Source organism: Urocampus carinirostris, chromosome 1 (genome assembly GCF_059441175.1).
Source record: "Urocampus carinirostris isolate Australia breed hairy pipefish chromosome 1, RoL_Ucar_1.0, whole genome shotgun sequence".
Lineage (NCBI taxonomy): Eukaryota > Metazoa > Chordata > Actinopteri > Syngnathiformes > Syngnathidae > Urocampus > Urocampus carinirostris.
This window is the reverse complement of record NC_142349.1, coordinates 51,013,151-51,038,895: the sequence shown is the minus strand read 5'-3', so window position 1 is coordinate 51,038,895 and position 25,745 is coordinate 51,013,151. Positions and strand designations below refer to the sequence as shown.

The 25,745-nt window shown below is 41.0% G+C and overlaps 2 protein-coding genes and 1 long non-coding RNA gene across 12 annotated transcripts in view; 1 reads left to right on the top strand and 2 right to left on the bottom strand.

Moving 5' to 3' along the window:
- Positions 1-4,091: 4,091 nt before the first annotated feature.
- On the bottom strand, positions 4,092-6,930 carry LOC148375075 (uncharacterized). Its single transcript, XR_015851376.1, has 2 exons — positions 6,498-6,930; positions 4,092-6,394 (listed from the first exon to the last, which is right to left on the bottom strand). It is a non-coding gene; the product is annotated as an uncharacterized LOC148375075 (long non-coding RNA).
- Positions 6,402-24,567, top strand: eci1 (enoyl-CoA delta isomerase 1). 7 transcript variants are annotated; one of them, XM_088344266.1, is made up of 10 exons: positions 6,402-6,959; positions 10,961-11,017; positions 12,644-12,749; positions 13,026-13,131; positions 20,408-20,533; positions 22,140-22,267; positions 22,354-22,500; positions 22,608-22,729; positions 22,806-22,984; positions 23,585-24,567. In XM_088344266.1, exons 3-10 carry the CDS (start codon positions 12,651-12,653, stop codon positions 23,749-23,751), a joined length of 1,074 nt encoding a protein of 357 aa, XP_088200392.1. In that variant the 5' UTR covers positions 6,402-6,959; positions 10,961-11,017; positions 12,644-12,650; the 3' UTR covers positions 23,752-24,567. The 7 variants fall into 7 exon arrangements, with proteins under 7 accessions (XP_088200392.1, XP_088200404.1, XP_088200408.1 ...); XM_088344292.1 differs by lacking the exon at positions 12,644-12,749 and adding an exon at positions 17,808-17,858 and having other exon boundaries at positions 6,415-6,959; XM_088344286.1 differs by lacking the exons at positions 6,402-6,959; positions 12,644-12,749 and adding an exon at positions 17,808-17,858 and having other exon boundaries at positions 10,872-11,017.
- Positions 24,163-25,745, bottom strand: part of dnase1 (deoxyribonuclease I) — a 14,907-nt gene continuing 13,324 nt past the window's right edge. For 3 of the 4 annotated variants that reach the window (XM_088344311.1, XM_088344327.1, XM_088344320.1), the window contains one exon: positions 24,163-24,636. In XM_088344311.1, coding sequence (XP_088200437.1) covers positions 24,556-24,636 — 81 coding nt within the window. In that variant the 3' untranslated portion in view covers positions 24,163-24,555. Of the gene's footprint in view, positions 25,092-25,745 lie in introns of all 4 variants that reach the window. The other variant, XM_088344304.1, reaches the window with a different exon arrangement.

The window sequence follows — 25,745 nt, the reverse complement described above, 5'->3', positions numbered from 1 at the left end:
CTCTCGGAGCGGGATATCGTAGTGTTGTAGACGGAAAAACAGGTCGATAGCCGGGACAGGAAAGCAAAACGTGGTCGGGATCAAAAAACGAGTCGTAAGCCGGGACGGGAGACCAAAACGTAGTCAGGGTCAAAAAACAGGTCGTAGCCGGAAACAAACAGGGAAATCAGGAACAGACGGGGGAAAAACGGGTGAAAAAAGAGGATTGCACACGCATCAAATATTGATTGTATGGTCATAAACAATTCATGGTGGGTTAGAATTTATTTTATCTGCAAAGTCTAAAGGATGAGGCAGGACCCTGCAAAAGAAAAAAATAAAGACTGATTTTTTTCTCATATGTCGTTTTTTCTTCCTTTTTTGGATCGTTGTTGTGCTTGTGTTGTCTGATCATTGAAAAATATCAGATGAGAGAGGCAAACCAACACTCAATCTAACACAAAGCGATGTAGATTTAGTAGGACTTATTTCAATGTTTTCATGGCCTCATAGGTTGGAACCGTGAAAGGTTTTACTCATTGAGGGAAGTCTTAAATCTATTCATTTGAACCCATCCATCCATTATCTGCACCGCTTATCCTCAGTAGGGTCGCGGGGGTGCTGGAGCCCATCCCAGCCATCTTCAGTGGGCAGGGGACACCCTGAACTGGTTGCCAGCCAATCGCAGGCAGACAACTCATTCGCTCATTCACTCCCAGGGACTATTTGGACCGACCAATTACCCTGACAAGCATGTTTTTGGAATGTGGGAGGAAACCCACGCAAGTACGGGGAGAACATGCAAACTCCACACAAGAGGTTTGATCTCACGACCTCAGAACTGTGCTGCACACGCGCTAACCACTGCGCCGCTGTGCTGCCTTCATTTGAACCATTTGTGTAATTCAAGTAGCAGTGTTGTTTTTAGAATGGCTGCATAATATCACTTCACATTTTGAGACTGATACGATACAGATTCTCAATAATGTACAAGTTCTTCGAGACCTGCTATGACTAGTTGGACAAAAGAGATACCTACAATTACCAGCTGGATGTTTTTGCAAGAAATAATATAAAACAGACCACCAAATACTACGAATCATTCGTTCTTTACTAAATCTATAAATCAAATCCATAGCAAATAACAAAATAGACATGTTCTCGATGGTGGTCATGGTTTAAAAACAAAGGCCAATTAAATACACTTGCAGGGCATCTTTCCATAGTGTCATCTAGATCAGCTATGCCAAACATAAATCCCGTGGGCCGGACCCAGCCCATTGTATTGTTTAAATACAGCCCACCATAAATTTCGGAGTCTTGAGGTCATTTCAATCAACCATTAGGATTTTTTAAAAAAAATGCAAACAAAAAGGGCAGTAAAGGATATACTCTAAGCTTTAGTAGGCCAAGCATGGTAAATTGATCTGATTTAGTCTAATATTATCGCCCATACAACACTAAATACTTTATTTCTTTTTTAAAACTAAATTTCTAACCAGTGCAACAATGATGGCAAAAATATACATTTTTTCATAGTTCCAACTTGAGTTTCTATAGCCTGGGAAGATGGTTCAAGTAGGAAACTGCATTCACACAATTGTTAAATAAACCAGTTGACACATTCAATATCAAACATGAAATCATTTCGTCCCATTCTTTGTGATTAATGTGTTATGGAAATATCGCTGTCAAGATTTTTTTCTTATCTTTCTCTCTTTGTCCCTTTCCTTTTCTCTCATTGTTTTTCCCTTTCTCTATCTTTCTTTATCGCTCTTTCTTTGTCTCTTTCTTTTTTCTCTTTCCGTCTCTTTTTATCATTTTCCCCTCTCCCTTTTTACCCTCTCTCATGCTTTTTTTCTTTCTCATTTATTATTTCTCTTTGTTTCTATCCCTTTCATTCTATTTTTTTTCTTTCTCTCTTGCTCTCTTTCCTTCTCTCTCTTTCTTTTTCTCCATCATCTTTCTATCATTCGTTAGTCTCTTACGCTCTCTCTTTCTCCCTAATGTCCTAGTCTGGCCACTGTGAGGGTTTTTTTCTAGCATGCGCCCCTCGGAGCTAAAATGAGTTTGACACCCTTGTTTTAAGGCATTGCCTGATGAATTGAGTTCTTAATTATGTTTAAATACTCTCCTTCTAAATGATGTTGAAGTCAACTGAAACGCCACAAGATTTTATTGAATTTGTATCAGAAGGCCACAAACACCGCGCTGATTTCCCAATGTACCCTGTAGCGTGAAGTGCTGTTTTTGTTTTTGCTAATTGCTCCAATGTTGTTATTAGGCAATGTTGCACACATCCAGAGGGAGCGCTGAAAATGAAATAAAATCCATATTTCTTCTCAAATTTCTATAATTGCATTTATGGTAGGCTATCAGGGATTTCATGCACACATGTTTAAAATATGTTAGGTAAACATTGTAGCGAATTAGGGTTTCTTTGATGGTGATGCTGGATAAGTAGAAATAACTGCATTAAAAAAATAAAAAAGGTAGTTATACAAATAAAAATACCTCGGCCGTGTATTGTCAACCTAAATACCACACACTGGAATAACAAAGTAATTCATTATAAGCTATTTTTTTAAATGTCTGTGTGCTAAATTTAAAGATTCCTCTGATGACACTTGATGGGTCATACGCACACTGAAAATAATTAGGATAGGAGTAAAATGATTTACTCAATGATTTTTCAAATGTTTGCTAAATATAGTTAATCTGGATAGTTATGGGTTCAAGGAACCCATTACCGCCAGGGTCGTCGGGACACCACTTCCTCTAGTGTGTCTTGGTGGTGCCCATCCCTCTCCAGGCCGGTTGTCTGGATAGGGGTATGCTCCCCCACATGAAATCAGATAGTACTGGTTTTCATGGTTATCAGTAGCAGGAAAAGCCTCCGGATCTGACTCCGATACAGCACCTTTATCACTTGGTCGCTTTTGTTTTTCAGTGTAAAGTGTCATCCTGCTCCTCAGATCCTAAATCATTTTGGGAAAAAAACTGGTAGCCATCCATTCGCAGGGCACACAGAGACAGACAACTCGCTCGCACAACTTGGACCGGGCAATCAACCTGTTATGCGTGCTTTTTGGAATGTGGGAGGAAACCGGAGTCCCCGGAGGAAACCCACACAAGCATGGGGAGAACATGCAAACTCCGCACAGGAAGGCTGGTATCTGGATTTGAACCCATAACCTCAGAATTGTGCTGCTAACCTTTCAGCTGCTGTGCCACCCCAAAAAAATAATTTAGTTCTGAAATTTTGATTTTCACATCGCACTCTATTTATAATGTATTGAGATCCTGAAGATTGCATCTGTTTTCAACTACTTGAAGATATTAATGTATTTTATTTATGTCAGGGGTCACCAAACTATGGCCTGCGGGCCATATCAAACCGCCAATAGATTGAATCCTGGCTGCGAGATGATGGTTTCATTTTGGCGACATAACCCCTACCCAAAAAAAAAATGGCCTTGAGAGGGATGGACACTGCCAGGCTGTACTTCCCCAAGAATCACCACAGGAAGTAGTCTCCCTACCACCCAGATGGTTAAGGGATCTGTGAATCGTGAACGTCAAAACAAATCATTGACCACTCATGCAGTCTCTAACAGTACAAATGCTTACTATCTGATAATGACATCAAATTTATGTAATTCAATCCCCCCCCCCAAAAAAAACGATTTACATATTATATAATTTAAAAAAAAAAATCCCCTAAATGCGTATTAGTGGGATGCCTTAACCACTAGGGTCATCATTTCCTGTGGTGTGTTTTGGGCAAGTATAGCTTGGTGGCGGTTTTAACAAATTAGTTTTAAACATTAATTTGTTTAACAAAAACGTAAACATGTCAGGGAAGGGGCTAACTACAGTTTCCATCTGTTTAAAAAGACGGTGGTAGAAAATGACACAACAGGAAAAGTCACAGCACTTTTTAAAAAGCAACAGTCGCAAACAGCCATGACAAAACAAATGATAACATAACTGTCAACCAGAGCCGATAGCTTCCCTTATCAATAATTGAAATCCTCTTTAAGAAGTAACCTTAAAACAAAACGCAGCTGCTATTTACTTACAAGACAGACTATGTAGAGTAAAAACAAAGATAATTTGTGTCAAAGTTTATTTTGTTTACCTTATAGATGATTGATCAAATATAATATTTGCTAGTGTATCGCAGCGATTTTAGCAATCTACAATTACATTGTCATCTGCTACCAGTGCCTAAGACGATCCGGATTACAGCTGAAATGGGTAGGACGGTGTGGTTTTCTTAAACATCGGAATGGTTTTAAAACTACCGATATTACTCAAGGACGCACTTTTCGGGATCGCAACTGTCTTTTTACTTTCTGATTTTTCACACTCAGCCTACACACATGTGCAGGACCTACAAGCACAATCAAATATCACTATCCATGACATCTCCTTTCTTCAGCAAGGAAACCTCAGCATCCATTTTTTTTTCAACAATCAATCAATATATATATATATATATATATATATATATATATATGCAAAAACTGAACATCACATGCAAAACTGTTACTCTTACTTTGTCAGTAATGTCAAATGAAGTATCAATGAATTCTGCATTATATCACATTCAAGTCCAAATAAACATGTGCACAGAAACTGTATGTTTCTTGAACTTGGCAATCAATACCACAAATTCAATAACATAAAGCAATCATTCTAACACCTGTAAACAACATTAAACAGTGCAAAATATGACTAAGCTGAATGGGTAGACTACCACAACCCCTTGAGAGTGGAGACAGGGATTATTCTGCCCTCTTAAACCATCCATCTCTAATATCTAACTAAAAGAATGTCTATTAGGCTTCACCATTCTTCCAGATTTGGTGACAACAGGACCTCTATGCCCGATTGCCGGGTCGCTGCTGAGCGGCTCAGCAGCAGTAGGTTCTAGTAACATCGGATTAGGGTGTGCTGGTTCCGGGGGCTCTGCTGGTTGCTCCGATGCGGTCTCCGTTGACCGGCGAATGTTCTTGCGGTTCCGGCTCAGCGTACAATTTCAACCAGTCTGAAGTGTGTACGACCTTGGAGCTACTTCTTCACTCTTTACCACAGCCATTTTCGCTCACAACTTCTCTCAGTCGATCTTGAGTCTTACTTGATTGCCACTGGTGAGTAGAGGAAGAGGCCTTGCTGAGTACCTGCAATTGTTGTACTTTTCATAGTTGCGCTTGGAATGTTGGTCTCAGGTTTTCTTTAAAGGTTGGCAGCATTGTATGCAAATTTCGGCCCATCATGAGCTTTGCAAGGCTTTCTTTTATCGGTTGAGTTGGTGTTGAACGATAGAATAGGAATGCAAAGAGAGGGTCAGCGTGCCTGAGAATGGTTTCAGCTGTTTGATCTGCCTTTTCCGACACGCTGTTGGACAGGGGAAAGAACAGACTAGACGTGACATGTTGGAAATCGAACTCCGCTAAAAACTTCTTGAACTGGTCTGCTGAGAATTGGGGTCTGTTATATGTTCTGACCTCTGAAGAAACTACCCAGCGACTGAAAGTACTTCCTTTCTTGAAATCACAGTTTCACAGCTTGTCATCAGCAGGTTGAGAATCTCCAACCACCTGAAGAAGTAGTAGGTTATAACTGGCTGTGTCGGATGATGTTGCAGTGACGATATGATTGTATGAGTTCTTTTACACCAGTTCCTATCCCTGACCACCAAATTGCATTGTTGTAGCTCTGTTTATATCTTGTCAGCCCTGGTGACCCTGGTGGACCTTCTGGATCATGTTGTTGTACATGCTGGATGGAACGACGATCTGGTTGGCATGTCTCAGTACTCCACCAGCTCACTTAGTGCTCCACGCTCGTGGAAGTATGGCTTTGCAGGGAAGGCTACATACACTCTTAAAGTGGTCTGGACAGCTGTTCTCGATGTAGCCAAGCAAAGTGTCCCCCTTTTTTTTACATTTTCTCCCTTTTGCTGGCCCCTGATCAGACTCACTGTGGTATATGTGACATCTCCCACAGCTCACTTTAATTTTTTTTTCATTTTTCTGTTTTTGTGCCTTTTTCCCATGGTCTTTACTTCCTTTTTATTTAAAAGTTTTAACTTCATCCACGTTTTATGGCGAGCTCTGGGCATGCCCTTTTACGAATTCATGATTCCTTGTCATTTCAATTGCACTATGCAGCGTCAGATCTTCTTTCAGCTGTAGCTTCTGAGACAGATGCTTATCACGGATCCCAACCACCAGTCTATCCCTCAAATTGTCATCCTTCTGAGCTCCAAATTCGCAGTGCTCCGCCAGCTCGTAGAGTTGCCGTATAAAAGCCTCCACGCTTTCACCGGCACGTTGTGTTCTCGCGTGAAACCTTGCACGCTCACAGATGACGTTGCGTTTGGGGATGAAATATGCGTCGAATTTAGCTAGAACGGGATCGTATTTATTAGCATCTGCTGTGTGTTGGAATGTAAACGATTTGAATATGTGCTTAGCCTCGGGTCCCATGGAATTTAATAAAACGCGGACCTGTATTTCCTCCTCCTTCGCACTCAGCTTTGTTGCAATCCTGTACCGGGAAAACCTTTGCTTCCAAACCGGCCAAGTGACTGGTCTCGTGAAGTCCAACGGCTCCGGAGGGGAAAACTTTGCCATAGCACCACTTGACTCTTCAGAAATATCCGCTTAAAACCTTCCGTTTCACTTCTCTCTTTCTACCAACGAGTTTGGCAACTTCCGGCGCCATGTGATATTTTGTGTACATCGAAATGGTTTTAAAACTACGGATTTTACACAAGGACTCACTTTTCGGGATCGTCACTCTTGTTTACTCAACGTACACGTCCTGTTAGCGAATGCGCAGATCAAACAAGCACAATAAAACATCACGCCTGTCTCCATGACAGATGGGATCGGTCAAACAAAAACGGTTTTTTAAGAAAAAAATGTTTTTAAAAAAGGAAACAACCCCATAAATGTATGAAATGACAGGTAGGTAATCACGTCGGCTCCCTCTAGGGGATCTGTATGTTATTTCAAATAAATTTCCCTAGCTACGAGTATGTATTGTTTATATGATATCCATCCATCCATTATCTGCACTGCTTATCCACAGTAGGGTCGCAGGAGTGCTGGAGCCCATCCAAGCTTCCTTTGGGCGGTCGCCAGGGGACACCCTGAACTGGTTGCCAGCCAGTCGCAGGGCACACAGAGACAGATAACTCACTCGCTCACTCACACCTAGGGACAATTTGGACTGGCCAATTAACCTGAAATGCATGTTTCTGGAATGTGGAAGGAAACCAAGTACAGAGGGAACATGCAAACTCCACACAGGAGGTTTGATCTCACGACCTCAGAACTGTGCCGCACATGCGCTAACCACTACGTCGCCGTGCTGCCCCGTTTATATGATAGTCCATGTAATTTTGCTTATCATTCAAATTCATGTTTATTAAAATAATGGATTTTTTAACCACTAGTAGACGCTAAATGATAAGCAATGTTCCTGTAAAGTACCACGTTCATTACGCGTTGATTTACCTGGTTAATTTGACATTGTCTAAGATGCAGCAAACAACGTTTTAACACATTTTTATTTTTTCAAACAAAAAGAGCAATGAATACTATAAGACAGTTTTTTTTAACCAGCGCGCCGTGGCACACTAGTGTGCCATGAGACCTTGTCTAGTGTGCTGCAGGAAATTTCCCGATATAGATAGATGGATACTTTATTCATACCCGTAGGGAAATTCACATATTATCTTTCCATAGAAAAGCATGCCATTGTTCAGTATATTTCCTTTTATTCCAGTGGTCAGCCAAAAATCTTTAACATTCATCTACCAGGCAGCGTTTTTTCTATTCTTTTACCTTTTATATATTAATTATGAGGTAGACAGGGAAATGTTATTAATAACTTACTTTGTTTGATGACGCTGCGAGTTTGATAGAAGTCACGGGTCACGGCACCAATGAACATCGTAGCCGACGCTCTGAACCGTGAGCCATTTGTACGGTCATGTGTGGGTCATCGCCTTGTTACAGAGCCCTATACCTCACTGTTGGACCAGGTCAACGGAGTGAACAACAGTACTGTGCTAGAGGTGTTCAGAGTATCCAACAATTGTCACGCTGTTGTAGACGAGAGTGCTGAGACATCAGATGAGTCAGTGAAAAGGGCAGTTCCACCAGGCACGAATGGTTCTGTGACATCAGAAGTTGCTGCTGTCTTCAGTGCTCAGTCCACTGGCGGCGTGGGTCAAGTGATGGGAACGGATGCTAACTTCAATCTTCTGCTGAAGGAAGATCAGTCAACGGCACTTCCAAAGAGTCAGTTTGTTGGTTTACAAGAACAGGACAACACAATAAGCAGAACCATGTACTTTGTGGATAGACACAAGAGACCTACCAGGGGTCAGAGAGCTGTAGAGTCGCCAAGTGTGATGAAACTACTGAAGCATTGGAGCAGACTCACCATACAGAATGGCATGCTCTACAAAATAAGGAAAGATCCTCGCATGGCCAAGAAAATTTTCCAGTTTGTGGTGCCTGACTCATTGAAACAGAAAGTCCTCCACGGTTTACATGACTCAGCAGGTCACCAAGGCCAAAACCGTACTTTGTCTCTGGTGAGGCAACGATTCTTCTGGAATGGCATGGAACACAATGTTTTGAACTATGTTAAATCCTGTCAGCGTTGTATATTAGGGAAAACACCAGAACCATACAACCGTGCACCACTCAAGAACATAGTCACCTCTGAGCCTATGGAGTTGGTCTGTATAGACTTTTGGACTGCTGAGCAAGAGAACAACTCTGTAGATGTCCTGGTCGTAACTGATCATTTCTCCAAGATAGCGCACGCCTTCCCTTGCAGGAATCAAACCGCCAAACAAGTTGCTCGCCGTTTGTGGCAGGATTTCTTTCTTGTCTATGGTTTCCCTCGGGGTATCCACTCTGATCAGGGAGCCAATTTTGAGAGCAAACTGATCAAAGAGCTTCTAGAGATGGCTGGGATGCAGAAATCCCATACGACTCCGTACCACCCCATGGGAAATGGTATCGCAGAACGACTTAACAGAACATTGGGAGATATGATCAGAACCCTTCCCCCTCAGCCCAAAGCAAAGTGGCCACAAATGCTGCAGCAGCTCACCTTCTGCTATAACTGCACAGAGCATGAGACAACAGGGTTTGCACCGTTCTACCTAGTGTTTGGTAGGATCCCTCGTCTCCCTGTCGATGTCATGTTTCAACATGCTAGTACCAATGATGCTGTTGTCAGCTACTCTGACTTTGTAACCCATCTGAAGAAGGATCTAAATGAAGCTGCTCAGATTGTACGGAGGAATACTCTCAGAGAACAGACTCGCCATGCCAAGCTGTACAACCGTAGGGCCAAAGGATCACCCCTCGTCGTGGGAGACCGGGTGTTGATCGCCAACAGAGGTGTCCCAGGGAAACGCAAGGTTGCAGATAAGTGGGAGTCGACCCCGTATGAAGTCATATCAGTCAAGCCTGATCTCAATGTCTATAGAGTCAAGGATTGCCTGACGGGCAAAGAGAAGGTAGTTCACAGGAATTTGCTGCTCTCTGTTAGCTTCTTGTCCTGTGAGGGAGATATGGCCAACGAATCTGAACACTCAGGGTGTGACGCTGCTACGCAAGGAAGTGATGTATGTCCTGATTTACCTGACGCGGTCGAAGGCAGTGATGTCCGTACAGTAAACTGGGTGATACAGTCAGGCGAAGAGCAAGTTCATTCAGAGATGGAGGATAACTCACTAGACAGCAAATCTGATGTCCAGTCTGACTCTCTCACAGTCGATACATCCAGTCAAGGAAGTCAGCACATCCCCGAACAAGATGATGATCATACTGCAAGTGACAATACGGAAAGCCCACCTCGGTGCTCTAAAAACATGATCCCTTTGGGTATGGGCCCACCAGACACTGTCCTCCCAGACGAGACCCCATTGAACACTGACCATCCGGACACTGTCTCCCCTGATACTGACTGTTTAGACTTGACTCTTCCAGGCCCTCAAGCTCAGGTTATTTGTACTCAACCTAGCCGTTATGATCTTAGGGTCCGCCAGTCCATCAGGCCTCCCAGTCGTCTTATTTGTCAGCTGAATGGCCAGTTTGTATGTGACAACATGGCGGCGCATGGATGCATGCATGCGGCTAGTTGCTCTCCAGCTAATCTTCTATTTATTGCCGTTCTCTTGTCTTTTTTTAAATGTTTAAATCTAAACTTAAAACTCACTTCTACTCCATAGCATATGAATAACCTACTCTTCTCATCGGCTGAAAAATAGTCTGTGTAATATAGTGTAATAATCTGTGAAGCCCTTTGAGACTCTTCGTGATTTAGGGCTATACAAATAAAGATGACTTGACTTGACTTCAATAGCGATAATACAATTAATCAGTGTTAAAATGTTGCTTTTAATTGTACTCATTTGGATTGATAACTTCATGTTTAAAAGAAACAGAAACATTTAATGTAGTAAAATAAAAAGTCATTGTACTGGCAGATATTTTTGCTCATTTTAAGTATAATTTTTATATTATTTTTTTTATAGAAAAAGAAAATAAATATGTAGTAAAACTTAGAAAAGTTATAAATATCGTAAAATACAAAATTATTTTAATTAGATTAACCAAAATAAATAACCTGTATTACCTCCAGATCCACGGTGACCACCAATAATGATAAAAATGTTACATGATCATTTAAGCTTTAAAATTAAAAAAAAGAATTAATATCTTAACATTTTTTGACAGAGAGTGTGCCTCAATATTTTTTTCGATTAAAAAAGGTTGAGAACTGCTATAAGATATATGAGAAATATAAGATTATCAATCTATTATTTTCCACAGTTGCATGAACCCGGAAGTTGCAGATGCACACGATGCCCAGAGTAAAAGTAGAGCGCTGTTTCAAAAAGCTATCGGAGATCTGACGATTCCTTCTTGATTCGCAGCTGCAGGCGAAACAATGACGTTTAGAGCAGCAATTCAGAGTGGGCGTTCTTTGTCAGGTAAGTCACTTGCATAACAATTTATTAATATGGGTGTCTATATGTCCGCTGAAAATGGTTTCACGTAAACTGCTCTGTGCAACAGCTAACTGATTGTGAGGTTAGATGTTGCTCAGAATGTGGAGCAAAGGTCACTGATGGGTTTGCAGTCATTCATTCTTTAACCTCTAGCTCTAATCGTTGAAAACCCTCCTTAAAGTGCACCAGTATTTCCATTAAGTGTCGTCCTTTGTGTTGTTCACAACTTTCAAAATATTCTAAAGTGTCTCTGTTAGTTTGTATAGAATCATTTTATTTCAAATCAATGCGATGTATGAAAATCAGTGCTGGGCGCGTTACTGGAAAAATAGATTCGTTAGTATTTATTCCTTTTATTTTTTGGTTTGAACAAATTTATTGACACTAATAACAGAAAACAATCATGACAATCTCAACAGCAATTAAGCACATTCACAATATTATATTCCAATATGACGTTTTTAACAGCAAACACAATGTAAGTATTTACTTTACCCACGTCCCCCTTCAGATGTGCCCCTGTTATGCCGAGAATTATATCCCCGCCGAGAATTGCGCACACGTCACTCCTGTTGCTACAACCACTTTTACCTCGTTTTATCTCACTTTTACATCACTTTTCGGGTATGTAAGGGCGAACATATATCCAAGACCACTTTGTCTTGCATTTGTTGGGAATGTAATACAACTTAAACCATTTCTTCTTTGTATTTGTTGTCAACGTAATCGAACGGTAATGCACACCGTATATAAACCACTTTTGAGCAGGTAACGTGTTTATTTTGCCTTTTCCGACTCACATTGCTCGTATTTAAAATGTTATGCACGCTACCATAAAGCTTATTATGCTGAAACGAAGTGTCAAACCAGGATAAGCGGGGTAGCTAATGACATGAGAACTGTCAAACCATCAAAGGATAAACGGGAGACGAACGTGTTTGATTTCTTCTCCTAGTCAAACGAAGACGTAACACGCCGATAATTGTATTTTGTGTTTGACTTGAACAATGCGCCTAATATTGTCACAGCAACGGTGTCATTTTTTTTCTAGTACAAATGATCCAACGTCAACCTAACAAATGTAAACAATGCTGGTGGGAGGGACCAGCCTGGCTGCAACAGCCTGGCTGCCGAGAAATGCACCCCCCATCTATCTCTGGCTATGAAGGTCGCAGGTCCATGAAATTTACCCTGGTTACTAGTGGTGGATCCATATCTTCACAGTGTAAAGCACATTTTGCTGGATGCAACTAAACCTGTTTTAAGAGGGGGTGCATTTTTGGTCACATAAAACCCCTAAAGCAAGAATTATAATGTTGATTAATCAGGGAGGAAGTTCTTGGGTGCTTTGCTTTATTTAACGCAAACAAACAAAGGTCATCTACCCACATGAGAGAAAAGGTCCTTTTTTTGTATCCAATGGGTGAAACAGAAATTAACATTAAAGAGGTCCCTGGAGGCAACAAGGTACATTTGTTCATGAGATATTTTCTGACATACAGTTGGCACAATATTGGCACTATAGCGTCGGACAGAAAGTGATTATGCTTACTGTGAAAAAAAATTATTGAACAATATTTATGACCCCAAATTGTTTTCATATCTAAGGGCATTTATGAGGAGAAACAACTGTAATGTTTCACGTTGGGCTAGCGTCAAACTTCCTCATAAAGTCCAGAGGGATGGCACATCTTGTGGTGTCTTAGCCTTAAAAGTGAGTACGAAGTATGTCATTTACACAATGAGGACAACTTCAAAGTCATGAACCGTATTTAAATTAAATGTTTACCTGTGGGCCTGTTGTCATGTGATTTAGGATGTTCATCACATGTACCTAAATTGGGATTTTACAAGGATGCCCTCTGACCATCAAGATGCTCATGAAAAAAAATATGCCATATCAAATTGGTTATGTAATAACATGGATCTTGCTATTTTCATGGGTTGTGTATTTACTTTTCATTCCTAAAATACTAATCAAACTCTTTAGTTTGCAGAGAAGGTATTAAAAGGAGAAGATATCACCATCAAAACCACAAAAAGTAAAGTCAACAAGTTGAGACTAGATATAGCAACTTATCTACTTCAAGAATCAGGTGAGTGTCTTTTTTACAATATCCAAAAATGAAACTACCTTTTATTCCAGGTCACTGTGTATGCTGAATGGTTTAAATCAGTGTGCTAGCTTTCTTACTCTTGACCAACAACCCATAGCCTTGGTATTTTCTCCAATGTTATGTATTTTCTCTCTGCTGTCATGCACTTTCCGGAAAACTTTTCAACATAGTGTTTACTATGTTTGTGTACTGTAATGCTAAATGTAATTCACCCTGGTCATACTGGAAGGGGGATTACAACTTGTGAGGTCCCTTCTCAAGGTTTCTCTTTTTCCTCACGCTGAGGTTTTGAGTTGTTCCTTGCCAGCATGTTGGTTTAAGATCAGGTAATTGTGTCACTGTAATCCTGTGCAGTCCTTTCAGACATTTTTGTGATTAAGGACGTCATACATCAATACTTCCGGCGCCGTCACGAATGGCAGCCACTCCAGCAGCAGCTCCCGTGTATTTTCGCTACTTTTGTGATTTATTTATTTGTTTAGTTATTTTTGCTTACTTTATCAGTGCCTTGCAACACTTGGATTACTTTCTATCCTATGGATATGGGTTTCAACTCGCAAAAATACGTATATTCAAGAAACCTACTCCTCGACCTGAGGAACTCTCGAGCCGGCACGGTCCCTTTTTTACCTAACGAGGTAAGGCGACCCTACCGGGGTTGCAGAGCCGGTGCTAAAGTAAAGGCTAAGCGGCTAGCGGCGAAGTGGCGATATAAGCCCACGGTACCGTCCATAATCATGGGGAATGTCAACTCCCTACCGAATAAGATCGACGAACTGGCTGTGCTTGTGAAAGACATCAAAGCATACAGGGAGTGCAGCTTGCTTTGCTTTACGGAAACGTGGCTCACGCCTAGCATCACGGACGCTAACATCGCGCTAAACGGCTTCTGCGCTGTTCGGGCTGACAGAGGGACAAAAGTCAGTGGGAAGCGCAAAGGAGGGGGACTGGCTATCTACGTGAACTCGAGGTGGTGTAACCCCGGGCATGTAAAAACCAAGATTTCTATCTGCTGCCGTGATGTCGAACTTTTGGCTGTAAGTCTCCGTCCCTATTACATGCCCAGAGAGTTCGGACACGCCATTGCTGTCATTGTTTACATCCCACCGCGCGCTGATGCGGAAGTAGCGTGTGACGTCATCCACTCCGCGGTGGCAAAACTCCAGACACAACACCCGGAGGCTGCAATGTTAATCTCAGGGGACTTCAACCACGTGACTCTTGATAAGACACTGCCCTCTTTCGTCCAGTATGTGAACTGCAAGACCAGGGGAAATAGGACTATTGACCTTCTGTATGCGAATATAAAAAATGCATACAGCGCTAAACCACTGCCTGCCCTTGGAAAAGGAGACCACAACCTCATTCTGCTTAAACCACAGTACAAACCAAGAGTGAGGAGGCTACCAACAACTACACGCTCATTTAGAAAATGGTCCACCGAGGCAGAGCAGGCTCTGAGAGACTGCTTTGGATGTACGGACTGGGATGTCCTGCTAGGGTCCAGCAGTGGTGACATTGAGGAGATGGCAAACTGCACTACTGACTACATTAAGTTCTGCATGGACAATGTTGTTCCTATAAAGACTGTACACTGCTATGCCAACAACAAGCCCTGGATCACGAGAGACATCAAGTGCCTTCTGAACCAAAAGAAGAGGGCCTTTAAAAATGGTGATCATCAGGAGCTAAAACGAGTACAGAAGGAGCTCAAAGTCCAGCTCCGGAAAAGGAAGGAGCAGTACAGGAGGAAGTTGGAGAAAAAGCTGCTGAACAACAACATGAAGGAGGTGTGGGAAGGGATGAAAACAATTACTGGCTGCAGCACCAAGCAGGGAGTGGCTGTGGATATAGATGTGGGGCGAGTCAACCAGTTGAACAACTTTTTCAACAGGTTTGACCACTCCGCCTCATCCTCACCCCTGAGTTGTGCAGCTGTCCTTCCCCCTCCCCCTCTGCACACTAGCATGGAAGACATCCCCCCACTAAAAATAACTTCAGCCCAGGTGTGTGGGGAGCTGAGAAGGCTACGAACCAGCAAGGCAGCTGGTCCGGATGGAATATCCCCCCGACTGCTGAAAGCCTGTGCGTCTGAGCTGGGAGACCCTCTACAGCGCATCTTCAACCTGAGCCTTGAACAGGGGAGGGTCCCTCAGCTGTGGAAAACATCCTGCATCATCCCAGTCCCAAAGAAATCAAGACCAGAGGAACTCAACGACTTCAGGCCAGTCGCCCTGACATCACATGTGATGAAGACCATGGAGCGGCTGCTGCTGCACCACCTGAGGCTACAGGTCCGTCACGCCATCGACCCACTGCAATTTGCTTACCAGGAGAAGGTGGGAGTGGAGGATGCTATATTATACATGTTACACCGATCCCTCTCTCACCTGGATAGGGCGAAGGGGGCTGTGAGGATTACATTTTTGGACTTCTCTAGTGCCTTCAATACCATACAGCCTCTGCTACTGAGTAGGAAATTGACAGAGATGGGAGTTAGCTCACACCTTGTAGAATGGATTACTGACTACCTGACAGGCAGACCGCAGTATGTGAAACAGGGGGGCTGTACATCGGACACCGTGGTTAGCAGCACAGGATCTCCGCAGGGGACCGTTCTCTCTCCGTTCCTATTCATTCTATATACATCGGACTTTAAGTACAACTCTGAGTCCTGCCATGTGCAAAAGTTTGCCGATGACACTGCGATCGTGGGATGTATCAGAAACGGGCAGGAGGAGGAGTACAGGAAATTGATTCAGGACTTTGTCCGATGGAGCGACGCAAACCACCTGCACCTAAACACCACCAAGACCAGAGAGATGGTGGTGGACTTCAGGAGAACAAGAACTCACCCGGTTCCTGTAACCATCAAGGGAGAATGTGTAGAATTTGTCCAGACCTACAAATACCTGGGTGTGCAGCTGGACAACAAACTGGACTGGACTGCCAACACAGAAGCTCTATGTAGGAAAGGGCAAAGCCGACTTTACTTCCTCAGAAGGCTGGCCTCCTTCAACATCTGCAAAAAGCTCCTGAAAATATTCTATGAGACAGTAGTGGCAAGCGCCCTCTTCTATGCGGCAGCGTGTTGGGGAGGCAGCGTCAAGAAGAAGGATGCCTCTCGTCTCAATAAACTGGCTAGGAAAGCGAGCTCTGTTGTGGGCAAAGAGCTGGACAGCCTAACAACAGCAGCTGAGAGACAGGCACTGAAAAAGCTGAGGTCAATCATGGACAATCCATCGCATCCGCTTCACAGCATTATCTCCGGACAGAAGAGCAGTTTCAGTGACAGACTGCTGTCACTGTCTTGTACTACGGACAGACTGAAGAGTTCTTTTCTTCCTCATGCCATGAGGCTCTTTAACTCCACCCGGCAGAGTAAAGGCCCACATTAAACCACACCACCTACATTGGATCTTACTGCATTATGTGTAGCACTATTTAGTTAATCTATATAACATGCTAAAGTGGGCATTTGCACGTCACACTGGGTATTTGTATATTGTTTTCTTTTGGCTTTATTATTGTATTGTTCTCAGCTCAGGGATGCTGCTGGAAATGTGAATTTCCCTTAGGGGATGAATAAAGTATCTATCTATCTATCTATCTATCTATCTATACCAGCTCAGTAGCCTAGATGGTAAGGCGCCCGCTTTGAGACTGGGAGGTTCGGGTTCGCGCCCCGGCCGAGTCATTCCTAAGACTTAAAAAGTGGTCGGCGGCGCCCTCTCTTGGCTGCGGCTGCATCGGGTCAGGTGCAATCGACATTTCGTTCTGTGTACATTGTTACACAGAATGACAATACAAGGAAATTATTATTATTATTATTATTATTATAAATAAATGTGACTTGACTTGACTGTTATTTGTTGTGTTATGTGTCAGCAAAGGTTTGGACCAGGGTGTGGACATTTCATTATTTTGTAGTCATTCTTGACCCTCCTTTGGAGTGCTTGTTGACTACTTCCTGTTATTGTTATATCAGTCATCTCTTTATATTCCAAAAGGCAAAACTTTAGCATACAGCTCTACAGTCTTACATGAAAAATGCTTTGTTGCACATATATAACTGAACTTCCCAAAATGTACCTGGAAACTGTCAATTAACATTCCAGGCCATCCAAGAAAAGCTCGATAAAGTATATCAGAGTCTGTATTATGGGTAACTTTATTTAATGACATAGATTTAATAATATATATGTATATTATATGTTTTGTAGACAGTGACATCTGTTTTTCTCCGGATATAAGATCTGCAACCTCAGGGTTAAAATCGTTTTGCACTTATTACATTACATGTACAAATTTTGCATTTTATATTGTAGATATTTTTTTAATTGTTCTTAAGCCTACTTATTTGATGATTTTTTTTTTGCCTATTTATCTCGATAGTCTTTTGTCTTTTTTTCTCTTTGAGGTCATTATTACATGTTTTACCCTGGAGTGCCATGTCCAATCTTGTTGCATACCATGTTTCCCAACGTCTATTCTATTGATGTGTGGATATCTACCTGATAGCGACATCTGATGCTTTTTTTTCCTCGTGTTCAAGTTTGTGTTTTGGTTCCTTCAGAAGAGAGTTTACACAGTTTATTCCTTCAAATAAACATTACTATTCTCACACTGCTTATTTCTTCCTTGCCTATTTGCAGTCTTTTAACGAAGACAATCACATGTTTCCGGGAACACTTGCATTCAGCAAGGTGAGCTTTTCATTGTGAAGATATGGACCCACCACTAGTAACCAGGGTAAATTTCATGGACCTGTGACCTTCATAGCCAGAGATAGATGGGGGGTGCATATATCGGCAGGCAAAAACGCACCCCCCCCTTAATACAGGTTCAGTTGCATCCAGCGAGCTGTGCTTTTCACTGTGAGGATATGGGCCCACCACGAGTAATCAGGGTAAATTTCATGGACCTGCGACCTTCATAGCCAGAGATAGATGGGGGGTGCATATATCGGCAGGCAAAAACGCACCCCCCTTTAAACAGGTTCAGTTGCATCTAGCGAGCTGTGCTTTTCACTGTGAGGATATGGGCCCACCACGAGTAATCAGGGTAAATTTCATGGACCTGTGACCTTCATAGCCAGAGATAGATGGGGGGTGCATTTCTCGACAGCCAGGCTGTTGTAGCCAGGCTGGTCCCTCCCACCAGCATTGTTTACATTTGTTAGGTTGACGTTGGATCATTTGTACTAGAAAAAAAAAATGACACAGTTGCTGTGACAATATTAGGCACACGATGATCTGTTTATTCAAGTCAAACACAAAATACAATTATCGACGTGTTACGTCTTCGTTTGACTATGAGAAGAAATCAAACACGTTCGCCTCTCGTTTATCTTTTAATGGTTTGACAGTTCTCATGTCATTAGCTACATCGCTTATCCTGGTTTGACACTTCGTTTCAGCATAATAAGCTTTATGGTAGCGTGCATAACAGTTTAAATACGAGCGATGTGAGTCGGAAAAGGCAAAATAAACACGTTACCTGCTCAAAAGTGGTTTATATACGGTGTGCATTACCGTTCGATTACGTTGACAACAAATACAAAGAAGAAATGGTTTAAGTTGTATTACATTCCCAACAAATGCAAGACAAAGTGGTCTTGGATATATGTTCGCCCTTACATACCCGAAAAGTGATGTAAAAGTGAGATAAAACGAGGTAAAAGTGGTTGTAGCAACAGGAGTGACGTGTGCGCGCTCCCGCGACAGGGGATGCAATTCTCGGCGGGGATGCAATTCTCGGCATAACACCGCGTACGACTCGCTACTGGAGTCACAAAACTTAATATGCTTACTTAGTGACTCCCAATTCCAGTATTCTGTTCTATAATTGTTAATACGGGTTACCCATACCTGTCAACCTGTACGGTTTTGCCGTACAAAGTACGTTTATTATGCATTTTTAGACATGTACGACGTACAAGAAAATGTACGGAAAACCGCAAATTGTCAATTATGGGTACCATCCGGTATACACCGACTATCACGAAACGGCAAATGAATCAAGTCAAACGAGTTCGCCGCGGAAGCCTCTATCTCGGTATTGTTTTTTTTTTTCGTTGCAAACGAATCGAGCGGTTTGAATTAGTTAAAAGAAGTCTGTCTCTTTTTAGAGAACCAGCTTTTTCGGCTCAACTCATTAAAGACAGCAGGCTCCCAAACGGCTCACTTGCTTTGATGCATTATATTACGAATTATTATGTTTTATAAAGAAGTTAAGAAAAAAAGTAAGTATAAAAGGAGAAAATCAAAAAAGAGAGGTTTGTGGTTATCCCTTTAATCAGTATATTACCAACAATAATTTAATGCAGAAAATGAATTCATAATTTGAATAAGAAAATGTATTATTCTACTTAATTATATTTGCATGTATTTCTTCCTTCTACAGTGAATGTCTAAGCTACTTAATTTTAGAACTATTTTTTTAATACTAAACCCAATTCATATTGAGCAACTCAGGATCTCACAACAAAATGTTAATTAACAATATATATGATACAACGAAACACATGTACAATATAACATGTTAAATTACATAAATAAACACGTTTGAAAAAAAGATATGGCGTAAGATTATTTTGTAAGGAAAAATACGACAGTTTGTATGGAGCCCTGAAGGTTGACAGGTATGCGGGTTGGAGTAATCAGGTGTACTTTGAAGGTATATATAAACTTGCTAATGATGATCGAGTGTAGTTACATGTGGTTTGAACAAATGTATTGACACTAATAACAGCAAACAAAGAATGTGAGGTTTTAACAACCCTTCTCGACAATCTTAACAGCAATCAATCATATTCACAATTTCGTTATGTAACATCTTTGTTAGTGTCAATAGATCCGTCCGGTTTGAACAAATGTATTGACACTAATAACAGCAAACAAACAATGTGAGGTTTGAACAACCCTTTGAGTGTAGTTACATTGTGTGCGAAGGAGTGACAATTAGCGATAAGAAGACATTGTCACGAATTACATGCCCTTTGTGAGTAGTGAAGTAACGCGAGAGAGAGAAAATTAATTGCATTCCAGGAACACAATCCTTCGTAACACGTTAGTCCCAACACTGATCATAAAATACATACTATTTTAATAATCAAAAATACAAGGACAAAGTTTCATCGAATACTTATTGTGTGGGACATTTTATCAAGGGAAGAGCTGCATTGCAAAAACTACAGATGTGAAGATTGTGATGCATTCTTGTGATAAATAACTCCCATGTTTCCATGGTCCAGGACTCATTTCCCAGTTGCCTTCCAACAGCAGACATGGCAAAGTATGTGCAACTGCCATACTGGCTGCACAACAGAGAAGTAACTCCACATCATCTAAAATAATGGTGGATTTGGACCAGAATACAGGTGATTTTACACTTCAAGTGTTTTTCCAGTATTTCATGGATCAATTGATATATGCATTACAAAAAGGTGCAATACTAAAAACAACCCTGAGTAGATAAATAAATAAGTGTTTTGCCATTAACGTAACTTCTCTAAAAAACAACACTTAGCTTTGCCATACTCAGGAAGCAAAGAAATCAATGAAAGGAAGCTGACAGATAATTTAAATTATTTAATAAGTATTCAGGGCAGCACGGCAGGGCAGCACGGCGGGGCAGTGGTTAGCGCGTGTGCGGCACAGTTCTGAGGTCGTGAGATCAAACCTCCTGTGTTGAGTTTGCATGTTCTCTCCGTGCTTGCATGGGCTTCCTCCGGGCACTCCGGTTTCCTCCAACACTCCAAAAACAGAGAAGTTCTTCAACTGATATATGTACAAGTCAGCGACATATAAATCCCTACCACCCTTTCGAGATGTTATTAAATTAGGGTTAAAAATAAAGGTCTAACCTCAAAAAGTAGAAATCATTCAGGCATAGTTGTCAACCATTTGTGACTAAAATATGCACAAGTTAAGCTAAAAAATTATGCCCTACCAAAAAATTCTGACTAGTTATTCTCTCTGGGGATTCGACTTAATCAGAGTAAACATACTGTAGAGCAGCACTGAAGTTGTTGAAGATTTTATTTTTTTATGCATTCTTGTTTTTTTGTTTTGGTATTTCAATTATAACTACCAGGACTGCCAGGTGCCGGTAATACTTGATGTTATTTTGATTACCTAAGTTACGCCTTTGTACTCCTTAATCCATTTATCAAAAAGTGTTGTTTACTCATTGTCTTTTTCTTCCAATTGTAACTTTGAACCACAATGTCTGCATTCAGCGCCAGAAGAACGATAGAAATGTAACTATGCACTTGTGCATGCAAAACTCCAAATGATATGAGATTCTGTAAACAAAGGCTAAATAAAATAAACTAAAATTGTTTCCCTTTAAGTAGTTGAAGCATCATAATTAGATTAAAAAATGTACTATTTTATTAATATGATTTGTATTAAAATAATGAATAATTTTTTGTATTAAATTTGATAAAACCGTTTAGGTTGACAGGTATGCTATAAACGACTGTGATTTAGGTACTTTGGATTTGTGCACAACCTTGCCCTCCTATACGGCTCACAAAAATTGCATTTTTACACTAAATATTAGTCTATCACAAGCATACTGGCCAAGCATTAACTGGCATTCTACTTTGGCGAGGTTGTTGGGGCCGTGGTTTATTGAAAAGGCGCCAGGAAATACTAAAGATCCACATGCAGCTCCAGAGCTTCTCGTACATGAAAGCAGATGTTTTAAATTTATTAGGGGTGCCTCGACATAAATTCAAGCTAAACACACTTGCAGAGGCCCAAAGTACAACTGTGTAAATGTTTACGAAAACCAGTTTTTTTTTTTTTTTTTTGGAGCCTATAAGTTACATACAAAAACACACACAAACACAAATCCAGACTCGTAAAGTAGTCTTATTGGATAGATAATTAGAGTCATGTGTAAATTAAAATTATTGTATGCCTTTTATCAGTGACTATTTATATTAATCGGCTGATGTGTTCTGATGTCTTCTATAGGAGTTGCTGTGATGCGTTTGAACAATCCACCAGTTAACAGCCTCAGCTTGGACTTCCTCACTGACTTTTGCATCAACATGGAAAAGCTAGAAATGGACAAGACCTGCCGTGGCCTTATCATTACCTCTGTACAAAAAACTCATTAGTTTTTTTTCTGTTATTATCTTCACACTGATTTTATGTATGCTTTTTCTTTCTTTTTTGTGTGGTCCAGAGTCTACCTAAGGTGTTCTCAGCAGGACTTGACATCTTGGAGATGTATGGAAAGAGTCCTGAAAGCTGCGGGACATTCTGGAAGGCAGTCCAGGAGATGTGGCTGAAAGTCTACAGCTCGAACATGGTCACTGTAGCTGCAGTCAATGTATATGAAGCTAAACTATCTTTCTAAAATCACAACCAATACTCAGACTTTGGCAAACGCAGTGTCCCCTCCCAAAAAACAAGCTGTTTTTAATCGTCTTTTTTTAGGGTTCAAGCCCTGCAGGCGGCTGTCTGTTGTCTTTGACGTGTGACTATCGAATAATGGTGGACAACCCCCGGTATAGCATTGGCCTAAATGAGACTCAACTCGGCATAGTTGCTCCGTTTTGGTAATGTCAAAGTAGAAACTGTTGTTTACGATTCACACTAGTTACATTTAACACTGTTTTCATGTGCTGCTGACAGGTTTAAGGACACCATGGCCAATACGGTCGGCCACCGGACCACAGAGATGGCTTTGGCTCTGGGGCTGCTCTACAGTCCAACGGAGGCTCTGAAAATAGGACTGGTGGACCAGATAGTACCAGAAGATGAGCTCATGTCCACGGCCGAACAGACAATGGCCAAATGGTTGACAATTCCAGGTGTGTGACAGTAGGAGATGCGCAAGCTGATAGTGCTGGTATTTTTTGTCAGGGTTCGTACAGGTGCTTTAATTTAATGTGTTTTCGAGGATTAAAGATTGCTTGAATTAGGGTGAAGTGCTTGAAATTGTTGTGATTTTTCACAACAGCATCTTAAATTCATTTCCCTCTTTTAGTACTATCCCTGAATTCATGCTGTTCACAGACGTTTTAAGTATTACTTGAAACTTTGTGTTATTTAATTTGTCTTGGTTTCCTCCGGGCACTCCGGTTTCCTCCCACGTTCCAAAAACATTTCAGGTGGATTGGCCGGTCCAAATTGTCCCTAGGTGTGAATGAGCGAATGAGTTGTCTGTCCCTGTGTGCCCTGCGATTGGCTGGCGACCAGTTCAGGGTGTCCCCTGCCCACTGCCCGGAGATGGCTGGCATGGGCTCTAGCCCCCCCCGTGACCCTAATGAGGATAAGCGGTACAGCTAGTGAGATGAGATTCTTGGAAAATTATACCACCTGATATTTTGGATATAAGGCAGCCAAAGAGTGTCTTTTGATGTTTTTTTTTCAATCAGTGACCTGAGCAAAGCCATTTCTTTGTTCCACAGCCCACGCCAGACAGATCACCAAGTCCATGATGAGGAAACCGACCATAGACGCATTGACGTCCAAAAGAGAAGCTGACGCCCAGTATTTTGTGAGTTTTATCACCAAAGATGCCACCCAGAAGTCTTTGCGGACATATCTCGAGATGCTCAAAAAGAGGAAAGGTTAATTAGCAGGATGCACTCATTGAAATCCTGGAATAAGAAGACATGAATACTTGATACTATGCTGTCAATGTTCAAGTACATTTACTTCAGGTTGAAGATGACTATTTGGCATCTCAAGAAAATTTTAACTATTTGTTTAAAGAGGCATGTCAGTATATGTGTATTTACAGGTCCATGCAATACAGCATTTGCTTTTTATTATGAACACATCACTCTACACTTTTATGTAGTCAGCTTATAGACATGTGGGTCTCATCATTGAAGTAGCTGACCCAACCAATACCCGAACAATGTTTTTTTTCTTCCCTTTTTCTGTATTGAGATTTGACTTGTTAGTTTTTCTAATGCAGAGGGTCTTTTTTGTTGGTTTTGCCATTGCAGTGTAGCAACCCTCGTTCATGCACGACACAAGGTTTCACAATCTCTGGGTTTATTGCCTGCATTCAGTAAATAAAACAATACAAAAGTCAGGGGTCTCTGTTCACGACTGCAATTATCTTCAACGCTTACAAAAATCACTTAAGCTACGGCAAGCGCTGAAGCCCATAAAGTGCCAAACGAAAAAAACAGTCGCAGACGCCCATGACTTAACAACTGAATGAGGTACCGGAATATTAACAGTAATACAACAAAAACACAGATTTTGTGAGAATTCAAAAAAACATTCAAAACAATCAAATTTCAACTCTGTTACACCAGCCTTGAAGTGTATTTTAAATGGTGCAGTATTACAGTGAATTACATGTATAATGACAAAACTAATAACATGTACAACATAATTCCTTGAAATAAAATGGTTATACAAACTACAAGTAAAAGTTGTCATTGCCTCTCTTGGTAGGTGATAAAGAGTTGTTTTCATCACAAAGCTCTTCCAAAACCTCATCCTAAACAAGAAAATGTCAATAAACATGTGCCTTTCAAATGTTTAAATGAGACTATTAATTATTATTCATTGAAGTTGAGTGTACACATCAAGACTAGTTCTTATTTTGGTTGTTTAGCCAAAATCCACCTCAACTGTGGGTCCTATGTAGCCCCCCACCCAGCATGAATTCCTTGAATCCTACCCTCAACACACACCAATCGAATAATCAACATTTTGATCTTGACTCTGCTCTGATAGAGGAAGGAAATATGAGCAGAACATCGCAAGATCCAAGCATAAACTTAAAGAGACATGATTGCTGTTTATAGCAGAGATATTTTTTAATGTCATTTTTGTTGCGTCCCATTGTCTTGACGGCACATGATTTAATTGATGGTCTGGTTTGATGCTGATGCCTTAGGCTTAAACACGTAAAATCACTTCCACTAGGAAATGGTCACTGACAGCCAATGCCTGTCAAAGAAAAATAAAGCACAATTGCAAAATGTTGAATCTCTTGACCCACCTGCGGTATATTTTTGGTGTCAATATCTAAATCACTTGCATAGACAATCTTAAATCATTTTTAATAACTCAAGCACAGAGGTGAGGCATATCTAAGGAAATGAACGTTTTTCAACATTCAAATGCATAATCAAGACTTTGATATTTCGGAGAATTCATATAATCTGCTGTGACGTTTGGTATTTGTTTATTGATGAACATTTCCTTGGCTTCACTTTGCCTCACCCACACTTAAATGTGAGTTATTGTGAATATTGTTGATTTAATTTTCGATGGATGGATAGATAGATAGGTAGATACTTTATTCATCACCGAAGGGAAATTCTCATTTCCAGCAGCATCCCTGAGCTGAGAACAATACAATAATAAAGCAAAAAGAATACAATATACAAATACCCAGTGTGACGTGCAAATGCCCACTGTAGCGTGTTATATAGAATATCTAAATAGTGCTACACAGAATACATATTGCAATAAAATTCGGTAATATGCAATGTAGGTGGTGTGATTTAATGTGGTATAGTGTTCATTGTTTATGTCGTCATTAAAAAGATTTCTATCATGGTCTCACCTTTCAATAACCTTTCAATATCGCGGCATAAC

Bases quoted from the DNA above. Each gene is read 5' to 3' on its own strand.
- eci1 (XM_088344266.1), top strand. From the start codon at position 12,651: ATGAGGAGAAACAACTGTAATGTTTCACGTTGGGCTAGCGTCAAACTT. The intron at 13,132-20,407 runs GTGAGTGTCTTT...TCCATGGTCCAG, and splicing joins TTATCTACTTCAAGAATCAG to GACTCATTTCCCAGTTGCCT. The intron at 22,730-22,805 runs GTAATGTCAAAG...TGCTGCTGACAG, and splicing joins GGCATAGTTGCTCCGTTTTG to GTTTAAGGACACCATGGCCA.